The following is a 20,420-nucleotide window of genomic DNA, read 5'->3' as shown; positions in this document are numbered from 1 at the left end:
TATCAGAAAAAAATAAAAAGATAATTGCTTTTAAAAAAGAAACCTGCGAAAATTTCCTACGAATATTTTCTGAGCAAAACATAACATTGAAAATGTCATGAAATAGTTCTATAAAACATCAAGGAGAGCGGAATGAAGAGCGGAACGAGGTAAGGTTTTATGTGAAGTAGATATCATCCCCTATAACAGAGCTACAAATCGCGAGACATGCTAAGGACACGTTGTACAAAGCCTTGCCACGCCCCGTTAACCTGAGGCAGAGATATCGAGCCTCATGTGCCTGTAGTCTCCCCGGAAACAGTTCCCTGCTGGCTGTTTACTGTGTAACAAGCTGTCACACAAATCACTACTACATAAGTACTATCTACGAGCACATGAATCTAAGTTATAGTTTAGTGTTATGCTAACATTATAATACAACTTTGTTCATCCGTTGCTTGTCTGTTTGATTGTAGATATCTAAGCTTACAAACTTTACTTTTGACATAATTTGTAGACAACCTGAATTAAGATAACATTTTTTTTTTTGTAATTAATGTTAGAAAAATACTCATACATTCACTGACTCTCTAGTGGGATCTTATCTGTGAAGTCATCATCATACCATCGTACCGGAACGCTAAGTCGAATGTCTTCATCTGCGCGTAAAATAAGACTAGCTAAACTATCCGTCACTATCCAGAGCTCTCAGATTTACGGTTGACGGTTCATTAATAAATAGTTGATATGTGCCATCTCAACCCTTCGATCGGCAGCTGGTGTCAGAAGGTCTCGCTGTCGAACCACTGCCACATCTTGGGCTTGGTGTAGTCCAGCTCGTACTCCTCACATTTGAGCCCGGTTATCCTGCGAACATAATATATTTTTAGTTTTATAGTAGGTACACAAGTGATCTTGCAGTGGGACCTTAAGATATCGGACCCGGTCGCAATCTTTGATAACTGATAGTAGTTGTGATAGAAACAATATTCGTTAATCAACCCTCATTGGAACAGGGTTGAATCGAAGATCATAATACTTCTACATGCGATGATATAGGCGATGGGTACCCACTTACATTCTGTCCTTATAACTTTATAGAAATATATAACTTTATAAAGCGAAAGGTCAGTTAGATACTAGGAAATCTCGAAAACGTAGAAAGATTAAATTTGGTTAGGAGGTAGTTCATATTTAGTAGATGTCCGCTTAGAATGGATATTATCGCAGGGCCGGATTCAGGATAGACGAAATCGCGGGTGTCCGCAAGTCGCTATATAAAATACACAGATCTGCGCCGACACCAGCGAGTTGGTCTTCCTCAGGCAGTGCCGGAAGCTCTCCATTATGTGTATCTGTGGGTCACACAGACCTGGTCCGCCGCAAGCACTTGACGATGGGGTGCGCGCGGCGGAAGCACTGCGGGCCCAGCACGTTGAAGTACGTGAGGCCGATCTGCGCCGACACCAGCGAGTTGGTCTTCCTCAGGCACTGCCGGAAGTTCTCGTCGCAGCTGCAGTGTGACCTGGAACAGCGGGCCAATAAGGGGTGACTAAGAACGATGCCTTATTACTGCGTTGCGTTGACACAAGACGTTGCGCCGCAAGAGGACGACGCACGCACTCAGTCAATGTATTGCATACAAAAATAACACTATCCGCAATCCCTTGAAACGTCGTCGCAAACGATGAGTTTGATGTGGCATGGCTTTTAAAAATGCATTGATGGGGTATAGTTCTTACCATTGTACTTTAAAAAATAACCAAGTTTTTTGAAGTGTTATTGATGATTAAGTTAAGATATGTAAAGTCAAGTAAAGTAAAGGAGTGAGAGCGAAACAACCAAATAAACGAACTCACTCACTTTCGCATTTATATATATTAGGATTGTACGGAGTGTACTCCGTGGCGGAGTGGTATGCGCGGTGGATTTACAAGACGGAGGTCCTAGCTTCGATTCCTGGCTGGGCTAGGATAATTGAGGTTTTCTTAATTGGCCCAGATCTGGCTGGTGGGAGGCTTCGGTCGTGGCTAGTTACCGTAAGGGGTGTGGATTTTTATTCTACTCCTAACAAGTTAGCCCGCTTCCATCTTAGTTATAATCATCATTTAGCATCAGGTGAAATTGTGGTCAAGGGCTCACTTGTAAAAAATAAAAAGAAAAAAAATCGTGCAAAAGATGTACTTATACAAAGAGTGCAAAAAAAACCCATTGCAGAATTATGTGTAAATTAATTTTAGCAATAAAGTGTATCTGCTATGTAAGTAAGGCAACAAAAGAGAAAACTGTCAACCACAAAACCAACTAAGTGCCTCAGTAATTTCACTTGAAAATCATTTTCTATATTGTTTCTCTGCCTTGACTGTGCTGTTTAAACTTGTAGATACTGCCTGCACCTGCAGTTATCAAATGATTATGTTGTATATTATTGTACAAAAATGTACGTAATTGAAGGGAATCCCCGACTATAGCTTTACGTAACTGTTAATTAACCCAAAAATGACAATTGTAGCTACTTCCAAGAACTCTGAGACAAATTGAATGTCGGCTCACTTGCACATTATATAATGTAATTGCTGCTGATTATAATACAACGAGGTTACTTACATTCGTAATGAAATGTCGGTTTATATGTTTTTCTATAGACATTTATAAATATTTATTTTGAACCACGACAATTAAAAATTCCACAAACTAGAAATATATAACATAGAGAATTTTTTCGTCAATTCGTCAAAGTTAAACCCAACATCAAGTATTATATTTTCGCTGCCAAAGACGCAAGTGCCTTGATTGGACAATATAATTTGACTATATCTTAGAACATGTAGATCTGAGTATAACAATAAAAGAAAGATACCACCAACTCACGTAACACTGTTGCACGACCAAGGCGAGGTGTCCGTGCGATTTAAACAAAACCATAACGGTTTATAAATACGAGTACATACATACAAAATTGCATTTTATATAGGTTTCTTTTAGTCCTGTATTTGAATTAGTGTTTCTTATGTTTTCAATAAGGCCTCAATTTTATATGAATCACTGATTTCGGTCTTTTTGATCACATGTTATCAAACAATCCGGACGGAGCACTAGAACTGATTTCAATGGAAGTTTTACTGGAAGATAGAGTTTATTGAGCAATGTATAATTTACTAATATCCTGGGACATCCATGGTTCCCGCGGGATTTGTGAAAAACTAAATTTCATAAATAAAATAAATTTCTATTTGACCAATTTACAATATAACTGTTTGTCATTATAGCTGTATGCAGACGAAAGAGCCGAATGTTTGTAATTTCCGTTTATCTTTGTGATGAAAAGTCATCAAGTTTTTCGACCTTGAATTAATAAACGATTTTTAACATTGATAACTTTTGTACCATTGGCTAATTCCTGTCCAAAGTGTGGATGAAATTTGTATTTAAATTATTTTGTCCATTTAAATGTGTGTTTCGTGAAATAATAACGTGACAAGCAAAGCTTGACCTGAATGTGAACATTTCGTCAAGATAGATGATATACTGCCTCCAGTCAAATTTGAGCTGACAACAGCAATAAAACATACGTTGTGCAAGTTGCTTCGTAAACGAGATTTAATCAAAACTCTGTATTATGTACTACGTAACCCAGTCCTAATATAGTCATGTCTACATCTAACATGATGAATTTAAATATTTCATTTACGTGAGTAAAACAAGATATGACTATGGCTACTCAACATTGCGTTAAATTTATCGATACATCTATAATAATAATAAAGAGACTTATAGTTTGTGGTATTGTAGGGGACAATCTCCGGATCTACTAAACCGATTTGAAATGTTTTTTAGCACTAGAAAAACATGTTATTTTTGAGTGTCATAGGATATATGTTAAACCCTTATTTTCATGGAATCGGAAACTACGCGGGTGCAACCGCGGAGCCTCAACTAGTCAATAAATAAAAATGTAAGTGTAATCTTTTACACTAATAAAAATTTTTATTTATACACTTAATTAGTGTAATTTCACAATAACTGTGTTTTCTTCAGTACTTATACTTATTTACACGATACTAAAACTTAAACAAACTTTAAATTGTTGCGTGGCTGTTTGTTTGTCCGGGCTAATACTCTCTAGAACGGCTGAACTAATTTTAATGGGACTTTAACTGGAAGGTAGTTCAAACTTGTTTATTTCGTAGATTGTTTCAGATACCCACCTCGTGAAGAGGCCGGTGTTGGTGAGGCCGAACTTGGTCTCCCCGGCGCCGATGTACAGCTTGCAGGCGTCGTGCTGCCGGCAGCACGTGTCGGTGAAGAAGAACAGGCCCAGCTCGCCCGAGCGCGCCTGCGCCGAGTGCCCGTCCCCGCACCAGATAGTACCTGGGAGACAGAAGTATCGTCATAACCAACTCCACTTCGGTTGCGTGTACTTCCACAAATTAATACCTGCATCTATTCAATAGCAAGGCAACAAACATAAAGCTTTTTAAATGTCTCAAAACCGATTTGTCTGGAAGTTCTAACAAGAGACATAACCAGCAGTGAATGTCCGTCAGTGATAATGATAATGAAGGATAAAGCTTACCAGGATAAATAGCCTGCACTCTGTCCTTGAAGACATCCACCATGGAGTTGGCGACGTTGGCCACGCTGGTGACGCCTGACGCCAAGCTGCTGATGAAGCCGCGGTCGCTGTCCAGCGAGCCGATGTCTCTCACTCCCGCCATGAGCTGGCTGAGGGGCTTGCTCAGACCCGAGGATATCGTCTTGATCACGCCTCGGGTGAATTGACCTATGACGTAAAAAAAACTTAATATGATTTGCGGAAATAATTATTTTATTTTGTAATGCTTTTCCTAGCATTTTTAAAATACCTTTGTGTTCGTTTGTAAACGCAACACAAAAGATTTTTGAAAAGTATTAAGTAGCGTAAAATATCAATCACTAAAACGTAAATTACAAAATAGTCTCACTCAAATAATTAAAAAAAATATTACCTATTCCTCCATTCTCTTCGCGACTTCTCAACTTTTCCGCTTCTAAAGCCTCATTCTGTTTTTGCATTCGCCTGAACAAATCAATCAGCCCTTTGGGCACGACCCGTTCTGCCACACTCTCTACTACGCTCTCTACTACACTGCCAGCGAACCCAAATATCACAGATAAAGCGTCCGTTTTAGGTGCAGACGTCGTAACGACATCTTTTGAATCATAATAATCTTCTGGAACTTCTGAAATATCTTCAGTATCTAACTCAGTAAATATTGGAACTTCTGCGTTGATTTCTGTACTGTCATAGTCCTCACGATTGATTGTCCTGTTCGTATTCCTAACAGTTATGTTAGTTACTTCATTTATTACTGTTGTAGATGGGAAATTATCAGTGACATATTCAGTAGCATTAGCATCAGGAAGAACAGTAATCACTTCAGTAACATTATAAGTATCTGGAATTGTAGTCCCAATCTCTGTAGTTTCATTTACATTTAACGTGGTACTCGTAATTGTTACAGTATCGTTAAACACATTTTCCGTTGACGTTTCATTTATTATGTTCTCTGTTGTAGTCTCATTTAAATAATTATTTGATTTTGTTGTCATTTCATAAAAAAACGTAGTTAAATTATAATCTTCTGAAGATTCTGTGGATACTGGTAGAGTTACGGTCTGATTAATAATTAATTCAGCAGGTGTTTTCTCACTTGTACTTAAAGGAATAACTGTTAAATCTAATTCTGTTGTACTTTCGATTGGACTTATTGCACTGCTCTCTGTTGTACTTAATAATTCTAATGGAATAACACTAAGTTCAGTTGTCTTTTCGACTGTGTCTGTAATGGAGTTAACGCTGGTTGTAGTGGTAACCATTGTCGCTGCTTCCGATTTGATTTCTTTATTTTCATGCTGAAGCTCGAGCTTATCTTTAACGACAGTATATCTGTAGGTGTCTTTCTTAAAACCGTTTGAACTCCATGGGAGTACTTTATATTTCTTGTCATATTTAACTGAATATTCATCATCGAAATCTATAATATCGTTTCCTATGTCATCCCCAATGTTATCATTAATTATTTTTATATCAAAGGCTTTAGTGAACACCAACGTTACGTAACTTAAAATTAATATGGCACTGATTTCAAACTTCATTTTTCGCCGCACCCTGTGGTACATTTTACTTGGTCCATCTGAAACAATAAAAATTAATTGAACGTGGAAAAAATGCAAAAGTATTGTCATTGAACTAAATGCTTAATAGACTGTACTGTTTCATCATATCGTTCTGTCCATTACATCTGCAAATGGTTAATTTAATCGAGTACGTTTTTTGAAGGGTTATTTTTCTTTTGCTACTTCTTCTTTTTTTTTTAATTTTTCATCTGCAAAAGTTCTTTCAGTGATAATTATAAACGCTGTCAAAGTACGAGACAACAGAAAAGGGTATTTCAAAACAAAGTTTTTATTCTATTTGATAGCAATGGTTCGAATATATACCAAGTCTGATTTCTTTAGTTTGCTTTTGATCACATTACCCAATTATGATTTAAATACCAGTTAAAGTTATTTCTTTAAAATAAAACCATTTTATTTGAAGAAGTTTGCTTTATATTGACTCCAACGATAATAAAAAGAAATTCCCAGAAATATCTACGAGGTGATACCACATTCGTGTGACCTTTTTCCACATCAATACATTCAACTAGAAACTGCTTTAATAATAAAATAGAAATAAAATATAACATAAACGTGTGAAATAAGTGTATCTATTAGCCTATTTTAATGGTTTATTTTAGTAGCTAAATTAAATTAAAGTAACTATAAGTTCATGATAAAGACCGGGACCGACGGCCTTACGTACACTCTGAGGCACGGGGTGTCGGGCTGGAACGCCGTGGGTGAACCAACTTTCCAACTCTAGATTGAATTTTAAAAAGAAAAGCTCATTATTGTATAACCCGACTGAGGATTCGAACCCAGGACCTCGTGGCCCGAAGCAAAATAGGCTAACCACTGCACCAACGAGGCAGTCAAATTAATTAAAGTAGTCTTAAAATAGTAGGCACCTAGTTTGTGAAAAAGCCCACAACAAACCCAGTTATGGGAAAATAGTAAATTATGTAATACTGCTTACTTCAGTCGATTTTTATTCAATGACAAATTATCCCTTGATTGCAAACTCACCTGATAATTAAGTGACAATGCATTTCAAGATGGCAGCGGATGCCCGAGATTCCGTGGATTTTTCCGGGATGAAAGTAATCTATGTATTATTATTTACCTGTCTTCATTTTAAATTTCAGCCAAATCAGTTTAGTAGTTGCGGTATTAAAGAGTACAAACGTCCATACATACTTTCTCGTTTATAATATTAGTAAGAAGAAGGACACTATCCATACTTTTGACGGTTTTTACACGGCATCGTACAACGCTAAGTTGCTTGGCGACGGTAACTAGCCACCAGATCAGACCTGATCAAATTTTGAGAATATAAAATCCTAAACCCGAGTTAAGGATCGAACCCAGAACCTCCTTGTGAAGCACATTAGAACCAACTGCACCAGAGAGGTATTCACACTTGGACGGGGACGCCTCCCCCCCGGTGACGCCGCTTAGGTCCCATAAGGAGCCTAGGGCACTTACACAATCAGAAAATTAAACTTGGGCGGCTAATGTTACCTCGAAAGTGGATGCTCCCTTTAAGTAAGTAGTAAGTACGTAAATTAAAAGTATATTGTTTGTATAAAAACTGGTTGACCACGAAATAATGGAATGCGGAGTGAACGGCGCCACAGCCTCAGCCCGGCGGCGATCAGGCGAGCCAACCATCGCCGATATACCTAATAAAACTGAATTAAGGTCGTGCTAGGACTATCTATAGACAGCAAACATAGACATCATACAGCAGACGCCCCGCGGTTACAACCACGTAATTTCCGTTCCCGTGGGAGTCCGGTGTTAAAATAGCATACGACATTTTTCCATTGGTAAAAGAACTTTAAAAATCGGTTCAATATATCCAAATCCACATAAAATCAAAATTTCATGTATAAACACAATAGTAGTATTGATTAATAAATGGATTGATATTATAAACGTATCATTATAGAATGTTGATTGTGACGAAAAAGGAAATAATCGATCGATTCCGGGGTGCACTCTCCAAAATGGTTTTACTTGTGGCCCGAAACTGTTCGATCTGTTACCTTTTTCATCATTTTTATATCGAAGCCTCAAGAACGTTAAAAACGGACGAAATTAATATTTAGATGATAATTTTAATATACGAAATTCGATGGCTTTTATCCTCCCCAAACACAGGCTTTATAAACTTACGACTTTTCTTTGAGAAGAGAGGTGGGGACGTAATAATAATAATAATAATAATTTATTTATTCATGAGAAAGTACAGAAGGTTTACAGAACTTGCTATAGACATACATACTTTCTACCTTGACAGGTGTATGAATATTAAAAATAATATTATACTAACTAATAATTCCAAAATTCCAATAATTAAATATTCAATCGGTGAACATGCTATAAATAAATAAATAAAAAAAAAATACAAGTACAATTAGCATAATTTGACGAAGCATTCTTAACATCAAATATAAATAATTAATATACTATCAGAATCCATTAAAATTAAACAATGTCAATATAAATGCTATGTCAGGTGTAATGCAACATTAAATCAATCAATGTCATATAATTAAAAAAATGAAGTCAAAAATTAAAAATTAATGTCAGAAATTAAAATTAAAATTGTCAATAATTTATAAGAAAATCATAACTGATTATATTTATTGTTGCATTCAGAATTTGTCATTTAAAAAGTCTTTTACACAGTAATAATTTTTATATAATAATAATTTCAATAAATATTTTTTAAAAGACAAAAATGATATGTCATAACTTTGCGGTGGCAACTTATTATAAATACGTATAGCTGAGCAATACACATTATCCCTATACAAGGCCAAGTGTTGGTAGGGTACACATAATTTATTTTTGAGCCTTGATTCTGGGTTTAATTCTGATTTAAACTTGAAATATTCGGGATTCTTTTTTATTAAAATGCAGATTTCAAATATTTACAAACATAACATACAACATTTTATGGTATTATATATTTTGATGTTAAGTCTAAATCTAAAGTTAATAAGTAGAAAAAATATCCTACAACGATCGCAATACCGGATCTAAACCTAGATTGACTGAATACATGGCTATTTTCGAGAATTTCTTGGTAGGTAGAAAGAAAAGTCATGGTCTAACCTAGGACCTCTTGGTTCGAACCAAGAGACTTGCGAGGCAGAGGAAAATCAGTCATGGCTAATAATAAAATTCCTTGAAAAAACGGTAAAGTTCACCTATACTGTTCTGGTATATTGAGTGTCAGGTAAAAATTTCGCAATAAAGGAACATACACCGCGCTGAAAGTACCCACGGCGTCTCGTTACAGTATCGGGTCGACAGAACCGCGGCATTTCGCAACGTAGATACTTGACGGTAACAGAATACATCCGAAAATGCATCAAAACAATGTAAATATAATTCAATTGTTAGAGCGTGTTCCTTGAACGCGTCGGACGGTTGCGTCAGCGCTCGGAAACTGGAGCGTGGGAAGTAGACAATATAGACCTGCTGCAGCCAGACAAACCTCGTATTAGGAATGTTTTTTTTTATATTAAGGCGACCGATGGGCAAACGTCGTGTAGGTAGATCCTACACACGCTGGGAAAGCGACATTAAAAAAATAGCTGGACCGCAATGGAAACAAATTGCTCAAGACAGAGAAAAATGGCTATTTTTGGAAGATTGGTTCCTAAGAGCATAAATATAATTAGAAACAAAAATGGTACATTGTAAATATATTTTTTTAATTTTTTTTTCAATAAATATGTATTTTTTAGTCTCTCATTATTTTATTTATTTATTATATCATGAGGAATCATGTCCCCAGTCCTTGGCTTCCTTGGCAACAAGCCCTTGGACTTGGATTTCTCATAGCATGCCGAGGGAAATATTACAAAAATGCTATTTATATTTGGACGAATAACCTTGATAATTAATAGTCTTGACCTTGAAACCTGCTATCTTCCAAAGTTACCACAGTCCAAACTCCATAATTGGCTGCTGTACTTACCCATGGTAAGAGCGAGGGCTAACAAACTTTCAAGCTTCCTAAAATACGGTATGTCTGACTATCGCAGGCTCAGTCTTATAATATAAATTATAATTTGATATTGTTTTGATGTGAATACGTTTTAGTGGCTTCCATAGTGGGAGCCGATTCGGAAAACTGATTAAAAAGTTCGGGGGAAACACTTATTACACATCTACGATTACTTACAGAATTTAATGACACATATAACATAAAATTGCCTTGTTGTTACACTGGTTAGTCTGTGCGGCTTATGCATAAGCCGCACGAAGAAGTTAGTAGCAGTACAGGATTGGGATGCTAGAGTATTTGTAGAGACCCTAACGTTACCTATACAAACTTTATCACCCTAAACTCCTACCCGTGTTAAATCAGTGCAGAGGGTGCCTTCGGCCGCACCTGTTAAGTGACGATACAATTACAGACTTAAGATGGTAGCGGGATTACTTTGAAGAGGTAAATGTTATACCCAGGCTTAGGCTAAATCGTTTGTCATCGGCCGTAACTAGTAACAGGCAAACTGTAACCAGCCAGGCCGATGCCTACAACTAGTCTTAATAAAACTCTAAATTGACCCGAGCCGAAAATGGAACCCAAGACCAAGACCTCACTACTGTAAACCACAACATTACCTACAACGGCAGAGGTCGGGCAATAAAAAAAGTGTAGCTAAATTATTTGTTAATTAATGTACGTCAATCTAAAGTCCAATATAGACTTGTTTCCACAAACTATCTGTTGCAAATAGAAGTTTAGCATTTAGCAAGAGCACATATAAGCCCTAGGCTGCGCACAAAAGGTGCGGCGTGAGGTAACCGGCACCGGCGCGGCACCGGGCCGTTACGTAAGCGGACCGTTTATAAGGTGTTCAATTCCGACTCGGTAGGTACTCACCGAATGTAAACTAATAAACAAGCAAGTAAGTATTTGTATCAAGTCATTGAGTTTGTTCTGTAAATACATTCTCAGTCATATCTACTACTGCGCTATTGAGTAGTCGGTGATTTGCATTTTTTTTTAATTATCGCTAGTTACTACCTTTTTATACCTTTTAATTATTACCTTATAAGTTTTTTTTGAAAAACGAATTTTCACAAATCGACGTTTTGAGGACCTTTGTAGTTATTCTTAACATTTTTACCACGTGTTAACATTTTTACCACGTGTATGAATGCGTATGTCAGTATGTTGGTAACCCTCTCATTACTTAACGCTAAAACCGATTGCTACCAAGGACAGACAACATTCAAAATAAAAGGGCTTCACCAAAATAAGACTACATAAAACATCGAACCTCAGAACAGAAATCTAATTTTTTTTTTGTTTTATTTAACAACTTTCATGCGGCTTTACCGATCGATTCTAAAATCCAGTTAGCTCTTGACCTTAGAAGACTGCATATACGAGTATTGGTGCCAATTATAAACATGTTTGCTTTGTTAACGTAACTTCAGTTTAGAGTTTTTCTGGTATATAATAGAAATAAATCTGAAAACAAAGTTTTATGTTAATGTTAATATGACGGAACCCTCAATACGTACGTATCTGACTCACACACGACTGGTTTTAATTTTAATATTTATATCATTTTGTAATTCTAAATTGTAAATATTATGACGTTTTGAATAACCTTCGCTCGTCTTTACGTACACAGGCCGTACGGACGTATTGTAAGCAATGTTATTTTATAACTACGCACGCACAACGCACGCGACTTCGTCCGCGTGGAAATTGATGTGAATTTTTAACCCCTATTTTATTCCTTTTTATTTATATTTTCGCATGTTTTATATTATAATAAATAATCCACGGATCATTTTACAAAAATATAACTAAAGACATGAACGATTTACATATAAAAAAAACTTGAACCCCTTTTTAATCGTGTAGGGGTAGAGTTTTGTAAAATCTTAAATGACATATCTTTAGTATTTTTCTGGTAAGACATACACCTTTTAATACGCATTTCAACTTTCCATACAAAGTTTCAACCCCTGTTTCATCCTCTTCCGATTTAATTTTTGCGACTAAAAATACCCTATAACCTTCTTCGTATTATGGTCCAAATCGTGCCCAACTTCATTTCAATTCATTCAGTAGTTTCAGCGTGATGCCCGGTTAATAAACATTCGGACAGACTGACAACTTTGGCGTACCAGGCTGCGAGTGAGGCAGGATTGCAGACTTTACGTCACGTACCGCGGAGTAAACAAGTCAACGTCTCGCGCAGCGTGATATTAGATAAACAAATATTGCGTCACAGCTTGTTTCACCGGGACATTCATATTGGTTAAAGATTGACACGTTTTGTTAGTAACTTATGAGTACTGCTAAATAAAGGCTAAAATATCTCTGGCCTATTCACTATTTTGGTCTTTATTATCCACCTATTAAAATAAACATCAAATCAATTGACAAAATGTCATTTACCTACTGTGTGATATCCACCAATAGGCACCGGATGACATTTGTTACACAGAATCTAAATCGAAATCGAAATAACTACGCGTATTATATTTTCAAAATTTTTATAGATATTTTGACCGAAAACCTGTAATTTCAATTAACCTTATAAACGATTAGTCCGAAGTAGAAGTCGTATTGTACATAAAACAGCAAAAGCATGATACAAAAATAGCTGTACAAAACATCGCAATAGCGTTCTTAGTGCTCAAGCAATCATAAAGACAACCTTTGGAAAAACAATTTCTGTTTTTTTTCTTTAGAGAAAAATATTAAACAAACTTGTCAAACTGTTTTCTCATGTATTAGTCGTAAATTGTTCTTAAAATAGATGAATGCCAAAATAGAAACCATCGAGTGACCGCCACCGGAGGCCGGCGCAAGATTTATTGTTTACTAACACAAACTAGATCAATCGGTTTGACGAGGACATATTGTTGTTGTCTGTAAGTTCCGCGCAACAGTTGCTTGTTGCTTGTAATTTCGATGGCTTATGATGTAATTTATGCCTCTAGATACTTGGACTTTATCCTATCGTACTAGTCCAAAAGTCAATATAACTTTGTACTAGATTTCAAATTACATTAGGTATGTGTTTAACATTAATCGACAAAGTATATGATTATTTTATCAAATGACTAGCTGAGGCCGCGCGGTTTTACCTGCGTGGTTCCCGAACCCATAGGAAAACGGGGATAATATATATCCTATAGCCTTCCTCGATAAATGGGCTATCTACTGAAAGAGTTTTTCAAATACAAACAAACAAACAAACTCTTCAGCATTATATATTAAAGTATAGATGATGATGATCTTCTGATAATACTTATCGAAGTGATACACGTGTTGAGAGTATGTTGTTGATTTGAGTTGCGCATAAATTTGGAAGATTTCCGCGTAAAACAGAGAAAAAACTACTCATTATCTGACTAAAAGACATGAAAAAATATTCACACTCTTATTTTTAACAATTATACATACATCTTCATTACACCTCATTCCGTATGGGCGGCAAATACCACGTCCTTCTACTTGTTACGATCCTTACAACTGCCTTGCTTTTTCCACTGTTATTAACCCTTTCAAACAAGTTTAGGACGTCAATTTAGGGTACTCTTGGTCGGAACATTCGCCTTCACGTTACCCTTCTAACATTATCATTAATCCTCGCCCTATAAATAAATCCTCCATCTAAGCATAACTTTCTCAATTTTGGTCATTTCATCTTATTAACCGACTTCAAAAAGGAGGAGGTTCTCAATTCGGTCGGTATTTTTTTTTTTTTTTTTTTTTTTATGTATGTACACCGATTACTCAAAGACGCCTGGACCGATTTCAAAAATTCTTTTTTTGTTTGAAACGGTATAGTCCCCATTTGGTCCCATTGCCATCATGTCAAGATCTGATGATGGAATCCTGGAGAAATTGAGGGGAACTTTCGAAAATTATATGGGTGTCTAGTGTGTTCGTAAACTTTTCCATTTAGTACTTTTAAGCACTACAATTTCATGAAGGTTTAAAATCGATCTGATGATGGAGCCATAAAACAGGCGAGGGAACTCCTCGGCGATTTACAGCAGTTACCTTGTGTTTGGGCTTGATTAATTTGTATTAATGAGAACTTTCCACATAGATAGGTTGTGACTGTCATTTAGGGGTTTGGTGATGAAGACCAAGGACAATTAAGGGAACTGCTTAACAGTTTACAGTAACTACCTTGTGTTTGGCCTTGATTAATTCGTATTGCTGAGTATTTTCTACCTAGATGAGTTGTGTCTGTTATTAGGGGTCTGATGACGAAGACCAAGGTCACATAAGGGAACCCCTTAACGGTTTACGGTAGCTACCTTGTGCTTGGGCTTGATTAATTTGTATTGCTGAGAATTTTGTACCAGGATGGGTTGTGACTGTTATTAGGGGTCTGTATTCGTTTGAGATGAAATTTTACACTAAAAATGGAAAAATAATGAAAATTTTAATAAAAAAAATACAACCGACTTCAAAACCTAAAAACGTTATCACTAAACTAAAAAGCGAAAAATAACATCATATTATGTTCTACCTGCTGATCAGTATGAAGTCGGTGCTTAGCCGGTGTTGTCTTAATTTAAGCCATTTCTGACAGGACCACATGAAACAACACTATAAGATATTCTCACATGGCTTGAATTAATACATCACCGGCTTAGCACCGACTTCATACTGATCAGCAGGTAGAACATAATATGATGTTATTTTTCGCTTTTTAGTTTAGTGATAACGTTTTTAGGTTTTGAAGTCGGTTGTATTTTTTTTATTAAAATTTTATACTGCAATGATCATTAAATATCCGAAAATAAAGTTCACAAGATAGTATGTGACAATATTTACAGTTCCTAGCAAGAGAACATCATCATCAAATCATCGCTACCGACTGCTTGCACTGTCAACCATTAATAAAATACTACAGAACCCTGACATGATGGTCATTTAGATGAAGAACAAAGTTGTCGATGTTTCACAACGAGGCTCAAAATAAAGGTTCGCTATAGCGCGGCACCTTGACATTTGCTGGTGCACTCTGCGTTGTGCAATGACCGATCTTTAATCATGGGTTTCCACTTGACCGAGGTAAAATATTTATATTTTTTTAGTTCTCTAACTAAAATGGAAAATAATTTAACTATGCAAAATGTCCGTAATATAAAAATTTATATGGGAATATAATTCTTATATTAGTTTATTTCGCGTAGAATATACGGTATATCTAATAACATATATAATAGGCAAAAATTATATAAAAATTATTAAATATAAAAATATTCAAGTCATTTATATTGCTTAGCCACCGGTCACAACACTATCGACAACATACAACAGCTTTTGAGTCACATGAGTACCATCAATGTTGTACTTTACGAGTATGATTAATGAATGAATTTAGATTTATTTGCTAAATTTTTAGGTTTGTACGTAGCGGTAATCTCCGAAACTAATATTTTGTAATATAATAATTAAATATTCGTTATTTCATTTAATAACAACTGAAAGCCGTATTGACATCCTCAAAAAATTACCTAATTAAAAATGGAGACCAGAACATATGTCTAAAAATCTTTAATATTATAGAGACTCAACTAAATATAACAGAAAACACAGAGTAAATTGAACCGAATGACACAGTACGTTACGGGAACTCTATCAGTGTAACTCAAATCACAATCGATTTAATATCTCCGACGGTTACGACACCGCCCGACACGCTATATGAAGCCGGAAACATACGGACTAGTTTTTCACCTTCGACCGCATGTCTATCAAAATCAAACATCAATCATTTCTTGAGAACCTGATTTATTTGAAATCGTATTCTATATTGATTTTATTTATTTATTTATAAAGAATACCTACGCAAAATTATTATCAAAACACCCGAAAGTAGAAAAATATGTTGAGCACACAAACACTACATCGATGCAATCATCATCCTTTTTATTAAATAAAACTACTTTTGAAAAGAAAAAAATTTGAATATGTAAACCATTTTATAGTTCATACAGCTTGACATTTATACTTTTTATATTATTTACGCATTTTTAAAAGATAATCGTTAAATTTTCAAGTTTGTATTATGAAAACTCACCGACTTACTCGTTGGTTAATTAGTATCATGTATCATAATGTAAGAAACCTAACAAAGTTCAAAAATCACGGATCTTGTATGAACAATGGTTAAATTTCACTTAAAGCTCATGTTGTAAACTTTGCCTTACATGTCACAATACATCGTCGCGGGATCGCCCGCCATAGTATCCCGTGTTGTCACCCGTTAGGCGCACAACCTTCCGTTTGATACACTTTTACTTTTTATCCGATAAATGCCTGCGTTAGTATTTTTATAATGAAAAAATGTAACAAGATTCAACCACCGGTTCGGAAGGCAGGTTCTGCTGAGAAGATACCGGCAAGAAACTCAACAGTTGCTCTTTTGAAAAAGTCATACAGTATTATAATTTACAATTGATAACAATTACTGTTTACACTTCTTATAGTTTTACTTCCTGTGTGAAGGTGGAAGCTGATCCATATGAAAACTTTCAAAACGATCTTTGAAAACTTTTAAAAACCCTCGGTGTAGCATAATATGTAGTATAAACACTTTTTTAATTTTAGAAAGACGTATTTTCTTACAAAAGAACTAAAATGATGAAACCATGAACCCAAATTCAACTTATGGCACAGACAATGCTAAGTCCATGTAACCTTCCGCCTATTTACGTTATCAACCCATATTCGGCTCACTGGCTGAGCTCGAGTCTCCTCTCAGAATGAGAGGGGTTAGGCCAATAGTCCACCACGCTGGCCCAATGCGGGTTAACAGACTTCACACACGCAGAGAATTAAGAAAATTCTCTGGTATACAGGTTTCCTCATGGTGCTTTCCTTTACAGTTTGAGACACGTGATATTTAATTTCTTAAAATGCACATAACTGAAAAGTTGGAGGTGCATGCCCCGGACCTGATTGGAACCCACACCCTCTGGAATCGGAGGCTGAGGTCATATCCACTGAGCTCTCACGGCTATAATAATTTATTATATTAAATTATTGCCAAAAATACCCCGTGATGTAGTTCGGTTACACTAGCCTCTAAATACTGCTTATCGGCATTAATGTCAATCTATAAAGCACGCTGTGCCTTATTGATTGACATTGTTAAAATTAAGCCTTATGTCAATTGCAGCTTTATTACGGCAGCACGGCCATAACGTTACAGAATATAAAAACAAATCTCTCTAGTGGCTTTAAATTGTAATATTCGATGGTTATCACAAGCAAACTCGTCTCTATGAGCGGAGTTACAAAATGGCTGCTAATAAACGATCCGCCATCTTGCGCCAGCGCTATCAAAATGAAACCTTAGACCTTGGCTACGTTAACTAAACCATTTTTTAAAGATGCCGTTGATGTGACAATCGTATTCGAATTTATCACAATTTGCTTTTTTTATTTTGCACAATTAGTTTTGTCTGAAAGCAAAACCTCGCATTGATTGATTCCTCAGTTTATTTTAATCATTACTAGACATAATTGTCTGTCTGTGGTTTCAAAATAACTGTGTTATATCAAGTGGTTATAGTTATTTACAGATTTTTTTGTCCTATCAGTCTGTTTGTCTACTTAAGGCCCATAACGGCGGTGTACTTGAGATCATGTAAGATTGAAGTTGATAGGATGTCCTACAAGACAGTGCTATCACATTCAGTTTATACACTTCATCCGAGTAGATGTATGAATGCCATGTCTCCCGGGGGACTCGTGTTTGTACCGCTCATACGCATAGAAGCGTACCCTGGGTGAAAACATTCTGAACACCACTGATCACACTAATATTATAAAGACAAAAGTTTGTGTACTTGTAAGAAAGGATTTTGATCAATTCTACCCCCGAGGGGATTAAATAGGGAATGAAAGTTTGTATGAAACTTTGTCAATTTGGCTGAAATTTGGAATGAAAATAGATTTTACTCTGGATTAATACATAGGCTACTTTTCATCCCGAAAAAATCCATGGTTCCCGCGGGATTTGTGAAAAACCTAATTTAAAAAGTATGTTTGTTACTCCTTTATGCCACAACTACTGATAACACATGGAGTTTTAAGGATTTATCCAGAAAAAAGTCATGGTTTCAGCAGGATCTGTGAAACTCACGAGCGTCGTCTATTAGTACATAAAAATTACTACAAAAGAAAGAACACTAAACGCACATTTTTTTTTATTCTTTGCAAGTTAGCCCTTGACTACAATCTCACCTGATGATAAGTGATGATGCAGTCTAAAATGGAGCGGGCTAACTTGTTAGGAGGAGGATGAAAATCCACATCCCTTTCGGCACATACACAAAACCAATAACAACTGTAGTAATCATGAAGTAAATAGCAGAGACAACTTGAACTACAGCGAGAGGTCGGTGACGCAAGGCGTTGTTGCTCGTGGCTCTGTGGCCGCTATAACATACGAGCCTGCGCCTGGCTACGCCTGCTTTCTGCGAATAACTTCTTTGGACTTAGCACTGGGCTTGCTTTTTAACTAAATAGCATAGTCTTTAGTCATAGTAGTTAGAGGGTGTTTTGAAGAAAGCCTTGCGTGACTAATTCAGTTCTTTGTTCATAATAATAGCATGAAAAGACTAGTCTTTTTTAAATCGCATGAAACTTGAAAGGTAATAAAAAATATGTACAATTTTTTTATTGATAAACAAATTATTGAAAAGATTCACAACTTTGCATTAAAATAAGGATTTCGTTTCGTTGTGTATGTTTCTACCAAATACGATAACCTTCAAATATAACGCAACAAAAGATTTATTATTGTTGCTAAATTAACAATTACAACATATTATTATCACACCATTAAAAACTTAAAAGTTTACTTCTGATAGAAACTTTTTTCAATTAACTGTTCTTCCATACAAAAGACATCAACGATCACTAATGTGTGCAAGTGCAATTGATTTCCAAGTAAACCCTCACTTAATATAATTCTATAAATATGAGAATAAATATAATCATAATTATAACTTAAGGACCGGTGGTTTCGGCCATAAATTAATGTTCGTCCGAATGAAATTCGGAATATATGATATTCCTCGTAACTTCAATTTTAAGTTTTTGACTAATTATTATCACCATTATCTTAAGTATAATAATATTAACTGACGTTTCGAAAGAGCTTGTAAACTAAGCCTATTTGAAATAAATGAATATTGATTTGATTTGATTAGGTCTAGCCGTGAATAATTACTGCCTTGCAGCAATCACGTATGTAAAAATTTGTTTCAAGTAGGCTTAGTTTATAAGCTTTTAAAACATCAAGGTTGACTATTAAGTCGTCAAGTCCTGGATCGGCCTGTGAAAATGCTTTTCTTTCATCTAAGTAAACTTCAGAGTCCAAAGCTAGTAGGTTGGACGCACCCCTGTGCCTCGGAGACCACGCTAAGTCGTCGGTCCCGCTCACTGTCATTAACATCTAATTGCGATCATTAAAGAATTTAACATTATGTCACCCTAAGCCCACCAACCTGCAAAGGTGCAGCGTGGTGGGAACTCTTCTGTAAGAAGGGAAGCCTTACTCTGTAGTGAGCTGATGATGATGATAATATAAAATATTTGTACATACGTAAAGTAATAAAAAGTCCCCACGACACACAGCACTTTTACCATAAGTCAATCACTTGTACACAGTATTTAAAAGTTACGCAAACTTTTTAATATTAACTACTTTGCGTTGGTATTTCGCGCGTTTTTATATTTAAAAAAAACCTCTTGTACGGCACTGCCTGCCACTGGCGCCACGTGAAGTGAAATGTTTAAACTTGGAAGGTTAGGTTAGCCTTTGGCGGGGGATTGCTTTTGAATTGAAAGCCTTAGTAGGTTTTGGTACAGTCCCTGGCGTACCGGTCAATAGTTTTGAGTATGCAAAGTTCGATTCCCAGCTTAGAAAAGTGAACAACATCGTGTAGTATTTTTCGTAATTCATACAAGTTGGATAACTTAAAAAGATGACTGAATATACAATAGTGTTCCATTTTATGCCGAATCTAGATACTGACTTTTGTGTGTTATCATGATCCAGCATGAGCTTATCTATAGGTATAATCAAATTAAATAAAAGCAAACTTGAGCAAGAACAAGACCGGGAGCCGCAGCAGAAAAATCTGAAACCGGTAAGTGGCTCAAGTATGCCTCTCTGACTGAGATTTACATATTTGTCATAAATTCGCAGTGCCAAAAAATTTCACCGAATTATTTCACCGCGGCTAGTTGCCTCGACTGGTGACGG

General features: G+C 36.0%; 1 protein-coding gene across 1 annotated transcript; it reads right to left on the bottom strand.

Moving 5' to 3' along the window:
* Window positions 1–10: 10 nt before the first annotated feature.
* Window positions 11–19,951, bottom strand: LOC112058397 (uncharacterized). The gene is made up of 6 exons (XM_024099192.2): window positions 19,758–19,951; window positions 4,968–6,155; window positions 4,556–4,762; window positions 4,188–4,350; window positions 1,352–1,504; window positions 11–846 (listed from the first exon to the last, which is right to left on the bottom strand). Exons 2-6 carry the CDS (start codon window positions 6,139–6,141, stop codon window positions 762–764), a joined length of 1,782 nt encoding a protein of 593 aa, XP_023954960.2. The 5' UTR covers window positions 6,142–6,155; window positions 19,758–19,951; the 3' UTR covers window positions 11–761.
* Window positions 19,952–20,420: the final 469 nt, after the last annotated feature.

Source organism: Bicyclus anynana, chromosome 2 (assembly GCF_947172395.1).
Source record: "Bicyclus anynana chromosome 2, ilBicAnyn1.1, whole genome shotgun sequence".
NCBI lineage: Eukaryota > Metazoa > Arthropoda > Insecta > Lepidoptera > Nymphalidae > Bicyclus > Bicyclus anynana.
This window is presented reverse-complemented; position numbering and strand designations above follow the sequence as displayed.

Excerpts from the sequence above, each read along its gene's own strand:
- LOC112058397 (XM_024099192.2), bottom strand. The coding sequence starts at position 6,141 with ATGTACCACAGGGTGCGGCGAAAAATGAAGTTTGAAATCAGTGCCATA. Across the intron at positions 4,351-4,555 it reads AGTGCAGGCTATTTATCCTG|GTACTATCTGGTGCGGGGAC; the intron begins GTAAGCTTTATC and ends TCTGTCTCCCAG. Across the intron at positions 847-1,351 it reads AAGTGCTTGCGGCGGACCAG|GATAACCGGGCTCAAATGTG; the intron begins GTCTGTGTGACC and ends TTATGTTCGCAG.